Source organism: Phlebotomus papatasi, chromosome 1 (genome assembly GCF_024763615.1).
Source record: "Phlebotomus papatasi isolate M1 chromosome 1, Ppap_2.1, whole genome shotgun sequence".
In the NCBI taxonomy this organism is placed as follows: Eukaryota; Metazoa; Arthropoda; class Insecta; order Diptera; family Psychodidae; genus Phlebotomus; species Phlebotomus papatasi.
In genome coordinates this window covers 15784280-15792716 of record NC_077222.1, presented here as the reverse complement: position 1 = coordinate 15792716, position 8437 = coordinate 15784280, and the positions used below count along the sequence as shown (strand labels likewise).

Below are 8437 nucleotides of genomic sequence, written 5' to 3'. Positions count from 1 at the left end.
TTTCTTTTGAATTATTTTAATATTTAATTTCTCAGAGTTATGGGGAGGTAAATAGGACGAAGTGAAGGTATCGGAAGACTATAATACACATATAACATTATTTTAAATTAAAAATTTAGCATTAATTTCAAAATTTTTAGTATACTTTGAAAAATCTTTTTTTTTAGAACTTTTTCAATGTTCAGGATACAATATTTCTTACAATTTATTAATCATGATTTGCATTAATGAAATAAATGTATGGTATAATTAAGTAGAATCAAGTAGAATAATAATTATTATTAATAAATCTTACGTCAATTGCTATAGGATGTGACACTTGTGAATTGAGATTAATGACCTTTGGGTCCAGAATTGATGTTTTAATTTTAATCCAGAGCACATTGTAGTTCAACATTGCTCCACATTCCTGTGGACAAACATTCAATGTATGGATCACCAGTCATTGAAAGTCCTCCCAGACAATTGAGCTTAACTTTATGGCCAACAATGAAGATATTCTGGGTGAAATTCTCAAGATTCATATTGGATGGTATTGATGGAATTTCACATTTCCTTAAGCATACACCCTCTTTTGTTGTCCATATTCCACCATCGATGCATTCGGCCGAGTACTGGCCACTCATATGAAAATTATCCTCACATTCGAAATCAATTTTCGTTCCAATGGGAAAACTAAATAAATTACTCACACTCTCGTTATTTGAACTGGAGATGCCGACAATTCTTGAGTGGTCAATCTGGGGCAGAAACTGCTCCAGGCAGGAAACTGTGGTATTTGGATTGGTACTCATTGTGGACTTGAGTATGCTTTTCCGGTAATTTTCATACACAGGCTCCAATATCTCAACCAGGGCCAGTGGTAACTTGTCGCTGATATCGACGGATGCATCATCTATGGATGGTGTGTCATTTCCGAAGTAATATTGTGTATTCCAGATGACTAAGTCCATGGAGAAGCAAAACAGCATTCTATAGAGATCTTGTTCGTCTTGGGAAATTTTCCCAAATTTGAATATATTTCCCATTAAATTGCTAATACTCAAGTCCTTTCTCTTGTTTTCCGCCAGAACACTCTGAATTGCCCCAAAGAGACGAGATTCATCGCCTTGAGATTGTTCCAAATGCAATTCCCCCAGATCACTCAACACCACATCTTTATGCAATTTACACAGCTGATTAATTTCACTCTGAATTGTACATCCTTGATATAGGAAAGTTCTCAATTCACCCCAGAAATCTTCACGATTGAGCAGGGGCAGGATTTCATCCTCAGTTTCCATTCTTCTTGTCACAATTTCCATCTCGAAGGATTCGACAAATTGTGGAGCACATTTGGGTACTTCTGAATCCCACTGACCACTTTCTTCGCACACAATCAAGCTCTGTCCCTGTAGGATTGTCTCATTGCCACACTCAAATTCAATGAAGGTCCCAGGAGGATATTTACCCTGCTCCAATGTGGAATAGACCGCTCGACCCCATTTCGGTGGCTCAATCTCAGGACATGTCTTCTTCTCTGCAAAAATTCAAATTAAATAATTCACAAACTTTCGTTCCAATTCTTCGTGATACGTTGAGGCAGTGAAAAACTATTTTTTTTTAGTACAAAAACTATATCTTTACAGAAATGGGTCTTATTAATAAATAATAAAAATAAATTTGCTTCTAAAATAGTTAAGGGAAAAGGAGTTTTTCCTTTTTTTTTTTAAATTTATATGATTATTATGATTTTTTTGACGATCATTTTAATTTTAATTTCCCAATGGCATAGTTTCGTTTCAAATATGTTTTTTCTTTGTATAATTTATTATAGTAAAATTTCATAGGATTTTAAAATATCAAGGAAAAAAAACTAGTGACAATCCCAGATCAGTTTATTGTAGGTGAGATTCTTAACGTGAGCAAACTCGGATTGCATGCAAATTCGATTTGGAAAAAGATGATGAGAGATATTATACAGCAATTTGGAATAACATTTCTGGAAAATTGTAAAATTTTTGTTTAAATTAAAATATCTAGGATGTAAATGAACTGACAGAGAGATGATAGTGGAATATAGACCAGAGTCTCCTCTATAATTTTGTTCCAAAACTTCATGTTATTAATTACTCGGTAGCCGAGATAATTCATTTTATTTATTTTGGGACATGTTTTTTGACCACAGTGGGCCTTTTGCCCATGTGCTGAACTACGATAATATCAAAGAATTATTGAATTTTGTAAAAATAGTCTTCTAAACCTTTATTTTTAATAGGGGAGACTGGGGCAAAAGTCACAAAACGGATATTTTATTTTTTTACATGCTACACGAGCACCTCCAAAATTTCTAATTAGCACAGTTTTATAGGAAATTTACCGCTCTACAACTCTGTGAAAGTCATTTTCCTCTATTTTGTAAGGAAATATATTTATCGAGCCGTTTTCTAAAAGGTAATTTTGTGATCATTCTCAAAAATGCTGGGGCAAATAGTATCAGGCATAAGATACTATCACATTTTGATTGGGTTTATTACGGAATTCCGTAAATTTAAGTAAAATACCTAGATTACATATTTTCATAGGAAATTTATTCTTCTACACCTTTGTAAAACACCGTTTTCTCTATCTGAGAGAGAAAAGTGCATTTTAATTTTAAGCTATTTTACAAAAAACACCAAGGATTGCAAATCGTTTGACCAATGCAAACAACAAGCGGCGACACATATAGCATTGACGTTTCTTTTCACCGTGGCAGATCAGAAATTGTTTCGGTTTTTGCTACTTTTTGCTACTTTTTGCTCTATAATTTTTGTTACTTTTTACCCCAAGTGGTCGTTTTTAATAAAAGGATTTCTGGAGAAAAGAATCTTTGTAAAATTCTGAAATAGATAGCAGATTCGTATTCAAAGAATATCCAGATAATTTGAGAAATATTCACCAATGCATCAAATAATATTTGATATCTTTAATTAATATTTAATTTATATCTTTAATTAATATTTGATATCTTCTGCACGGAAAATATTTTAAAAATAGGGCTAAAAATTTCGAAATTTTTTTTTTCTAAATTCCTTGTTCAAATTCTAAAAAACTTACGACGTTAAAGACGACTTATGGCGAAAACCCAAAATTTAGGACAAAATATTAATTGAAACCGGAGATATAGGCCGGTAAATTTTCGAACTTTGACTTTTTATATAACATCGGATCAGGGATTTTCGAGCGACTTAAGTTTTTTTTTTGTTTGACATGTATAATCTGCGGCTACACATACTAAAATTTTGAGTTATTCAACTTAAAAAATTGTTTTTTTTTCTTTCTAATAATAAGCGTCCATAACGTTGGCTTTATGAACTTGCGATGTTAGAAGGGGAAGTGGCATTTCATAAGAGCTTTACAAAATCCGCTCACTTTTTAAATTCTGACAATTAATAATAAATTCTGAGCTCGTAATTGAGATACTATGCTCAAAACCATTTTCCCTCATTTACGTGTACCGGTTCACAACCGATTATTAAAATTTTTGTAAATAAATTTTAATAAATAAATTATTAAGAAATTCCAAATGGCTTTTTATGGTTGATCGTCCCTCAGCTTCGTATTCAGTGTAAGCAACTGTTGGATATCTATACGTAGTATGGGCTTCGGACCTAAGGCTTAGTCATATGGCTTAACTCATCTAATTTCTTATCAATCAAGATTTTTTGAAAAATTATCACTTAAGAGTGGACAACATGGGCAAGTGATCCATTAAATTTTGAAAAAGCAATAATATTGGTTGCTATTTTGACTTTCGAGATCATCGGGAACTGGGTTAAACCTTCGGTCTGAAGCCAGTCTAATCTAACATGTTTGTAAAAATCGATATCAACTTATTTTAAATTGCCATAATTGTCTTTAGATCCAAAGACATTGATAAGCATGTAAGATCCTTTCAACCGTAGATAAAAAGCATTGTGAATCAAATCTTAAATCAATGTTTTTTGTTAAAATGCTTGTTTAGTTTAAAATTAGTATTATAAAATATATTTATTTAAATAAACAATTTGAGTGAGAAATCTATGATTTGATGGTTTTGTATCATTGCACGTGCTCAATTTATAAAGAATTTGATTGGCCAAATTAAATTGCTTTTCCCAAAAACGCTAACCCCTGTGGCCGTCGGATAGAAGAATTCGGCCTAGCAGAATATAAAAAAAAAACTTCTTCCCAGAGCTATCGGTGTTTTAAGTGGTTTTAAGATTAGATGTTTAGCCCAGTTCCCGAATGTCTCAAAATCCTAAATAGCGAACAATTTTATTGCTTTTTGAGAACTTCACTTATCTTTAATCTAATCCTAAGATGAAATTTTTATTTCACAAAATTAGTTAACAAATGAATTTATAGACTCCTCTTCAGGTAATTTAGGCCATCATGAAAAACGTAAAGGTGAATCTGTATCTGTAAAATGATTTTATTAACTAATTTCGTGAAATAAAAAATATTTTATAGCCACTGAAAAAGCGTAAGCACTAAAACCTGTAGAAATTAAGTTTTTTTTAATCTGGACTTAATTCTACCGTCCGACGATCACCGGGATACCATTTTAAGAAATTTTCCACGTCGATCCCTTACTGTATAAATTGCTTTTCTTTCAGAACTTTAAGGTAATTCTTTTCAATTGTATCTTTTTTTTTTAATATTTCTTAATTTTTTAAAATATTTTTTTTTTATATTTTTAATTTTATATTTCTAATATTTTTTAATATTATAGGATTAAATGCTTTTAACGTTTCTGCGTCAGGACTAAAAAAATTATAACTTTCTAAATGTTCGATTTTTGCATTGCAATTTATAAAAGTAATTTTCTATTTTTTACGCTTTTTCGCGAAAATTCAAGATGATTGAAGTTGGAATAGAAACGCTGGCTGTTATGAACGATTTTGTATTATAATATTAAGATTTTGATGCTTCTTACCGACACATTCTGGAATCGTTCCAGACCACTTTCCTGAACTCTCGCAGATGCGATACTCTGATCCGTTTTTCAATTCATAGCCCCTACTACAAGCATAGGTCGCATTTGCGCCAAATGTTGTTCTCGTAGTCATCACATATCCGTTTTCAATTAACTTCAGAGGACCGCAATCCATTACTGCAAGGACATGAAATAGAAACTGTTAATGCGAATTCTGGCCTTATGTTTGAAGGTAGTTATACTTTTGCAAAATGGTTCTGGCTGCTGCCATTCTGCCGTTCTGAGACAGTTTCTGATAGGAAGTCCTTCAAGGAAGAACCCTTGATTGCAGGTATAGATAGCTCTGTTAGCAAAGTAGTTTACAACCCCGTTGACAAGATGTAAATTTTTGAGACAAGGTTTACAGAATGGAGATTCCTGGATGGTGACGTCTCCTTTAATGTGCGTCTTAAAGTCACTCCAGGAATAGAGGTTACCATGGTAAGGATGGCAAGAAGAATAGAATTCTTGAACTTCCTGAATGCCCAGCACACGATCCCACATGTCCAGATAGGCAATTTCTCCAATGAAGGTTTCGGAGTCACTGAATCCTGACCCAATGGTATCCTGTTCTTGACCCAGTACAAGAACTCCTCCGTTTTCTACGGAATTACTAGAACTTAAGTTGTATCCTGAATGCTGTAAAATGCCATCAGAATACATCTGGTAGGAGCCTTCCTTACTCATCCATGTTGCACAGATAAAGTGCCAATGACCATCATTGACCACAATGTCTGACACGCTGAAGTTTCCGTTCACATAGAGAGCTAGACCGTTGTAGTCCGTTAACGTTAGCATGTTGTCCTGTCCTTCTGTTGCATAGGAGATGATCGTTCCGTAGTTGTGGTCATCGTGGCTCTTAATCCAAGTGCAGACTGTGAATTGTTCAAGATCCCTATTAGGTCCAGGCAATATGGCGTAGTTGGTTGTATGTGGCTTGGAAAACTGAAGAACGTAGTCTGGAGTTACGAGAGATTGACAGAAGTCACCGTAAAAGTAAGGCGGGCATTGACATGAAAACTCCTCAAAGAGACTTTCGTTCCTATCGTCATTCAAACCGTTCCTTAGTGCTACTGGTGAGCAAATTCCATTGTTCCTGCAGGGATTCCGATCACACGGGTTATCAATGTCTGTACAATTTTCGCCTTTGAGACCAATTGGACATCGGCACATGAAGCTTGATTTATTGGCAGGAACATCTGGTAGATCAATGCAGATTTGATTGGGATGACATGGGAAGTAGTCGCAGGGTCTCAAATGGCAGCGTCTGCCAATAATCCCAGGTGGGCAGATGCATCGGTAACCTTCTTGAGGTACATTCAGGCATTCGCCTGCTTCGCAAGGATTCTCAACACAGTGATTTACAACAGTTTCACAGTAATCTCCTGTGAACCCTTCAGGACACTCACATATAGCCCTATCTCCAATGTCGAAGCAAATACCTCCGTTTTGGCACGTTACGCTAAGACAGGGCGTGACTATTTCTTCACAGAAAGTCCCAGTGAAGGATTCTGGACATTGGCATCCTATTTCTGTTGTATTGACATGGTGACAGATTCCTCCATTGAGACAAGGCGAAGACAGGCAAAGATCAACGTGCTGTTCACAATGTGATCCTTGAAATCCTGTTTCACAAACACAGCTGTACAGGTAAGGATTCTTGGTGTCTGGTAGACAAATCCCATTGGTACCACATACTGGTTCCGTTAATTGACATGGAAAAAGTCGCCTTGGGGCACAATCAGTGAATGACTTTGCACCTCGTGGTGATATGAATCCATCAGGACATGGTTCACAGCGAATTTGATCGTAAAGAGGTTGATACTCGCCAGGAAGGCATTTCTTGCAATAAGGCATGAAGGTTTTGTGAGGAGTATGGGTAACTCCTGTACGTTTTGGTGTCTTGAGGCGAGCCATGGTTCCCGGAGGACACTGTTGAAGGCAGTTTAGTTCGGATTTGTTATTATCACGTCTTGTTGAATGATGCGGAGGACAAGATTGGCATTCACGTCGACCGGGCGTATCGGAATACGTTCCCTTGGGACATACTTTACATGAATTCTCTGTGCCATTGTGATAAGTTCCTCTTGGGCACTGGACTGCAAAGACAAAGGGAGAGTAGGGAAGGGATATTAATCCTTTTTATCTATCCTTACTCAAAATGTTGCATAAGGAGTAACTCATTGTTTAGACAACACGAAACAGTATGTCTTAGGAACTAGGACAGTTCAGGAAGAACACTTGAGAACCAGAGGAATTGACGAGGAAATCAAGAAGCTCATGGGAAACCACGAGGAATCCGAGGAGCCACAGGAAAGCTGAGGATCCTGATGATTAGATTACTGGTAGGTGAAACCGACGGTAAGACTTCTATTCTGCTATTTCAGGACAAAATTGTTCTTCCGGTAAGCATCTGTGAGGTGGTTTAATCCAAAATTAAAACACTCAAGGTTCCAGAGCTTTCGACACTATATCATGTCTTCTTCAGTGGTTCTTGGTTAGTCTATTATCTTGGATATTGTCACTATTTTTGTCTAAATTTACACTCATCAGATTGGAAACAACAGTTGGGAGCTACTAATGAACAAATCACAAAAATTCACTGACAATTTTTTTGTCTTTTTTCTCTGCGAAACGGCTTGGTACTCTTAATAACACGATATAGTGTTGAAAGCTCTGGAACCTTGAGTGATTTAATTTTGGATTAAATCACCTCACCGACGCTTACCGGAAAGACAATTTTGTCCTGAAATAGCAGGATCAGCAGGATGATTAGATTAGACTGAATGAGTAAAGAGAGCTGTGATATAGGAAAGAAAGGTCTTCGCAACCTCTGTGTGCTATTGCTTGGGTTCAAAACCAGTTGGTCCAAAAGAACAACTGATCTTGAACAAACCCAAGAATCCTCTTTGATTATGGGAATAAACCGACGTGAAATGCAATCAACAGTGGAGAGTCGTGAGCTCTCCAGTACTAACAAAGGAAGACTCCCAGCAGAATCTACGAAGAAATGAAATATATCAACATTGTGAAAAATGTTGAGAAAAACTGTCAAGGACTGTTTAAAATAGTGTCCTCGTTCCTTTTCATGCCCTCTTGCAATACTTAACAAAAGCCCTGAACGAGTCTCACTCAGAGGAAAAAAATTGTAAGACTTGACCACTGATTAAGGCTTGGAGACCGAGCCGAAAGCTCTGGAGATAGTTGATATGTTTCCTTGAGTGATTGTTAGTTTCCCGTCGAGTTCCGGAATCCCTTACTGTTGAATCTTCTTTGGCAACATTTTATTTGATAGCAGATGCTTACGTAGCTTCGAATGCTGGGGACTCCTTCAAAGAGTACTTTATTATTTCCAGAGCAACACCGCAGTTCCTACAGACTACTGTTCTTGCTAATTTCTTCCTAAACTTAAGAGAAGTTCAATTCTTGCCTTTCATCGATCGAGGAGCCCTATCCAAG

At 36.1% G+C, this 8437-nt stretch overlaps 1 protein-coding gene across 1 annotated transcript in view; it reads right to left on the bottom strand.

Annotated features, from left to right (window-relative positions):
• The window catches only part of LOC129797978 (sushi, von Willebrand factor type A, EGF and pentraxin domain-containing protein 1-like), a 34789-nt gene continuing 26352 nt past the window's right edge, over positions 1-8437 (bottom strand). The window contains exons 5-7 of the mRNA XM_055840892.1: positions 5182-7077; positions 4940-5116; positions 1-1519 (exon numbers count right to left, since the gene is read on the bottom strand). Of these exons, the coding sequence (XP_055696867.1) occupies positions 369-1519; positions 4940-5116; positions 5182-7077 (3224 nt within the window). The 3' untranslated portion in view covers positions 1-368. The remainder of the gene's footprint in view (positions 1520-4939; positions 5117-5181; positions 7078-8437) is intronic.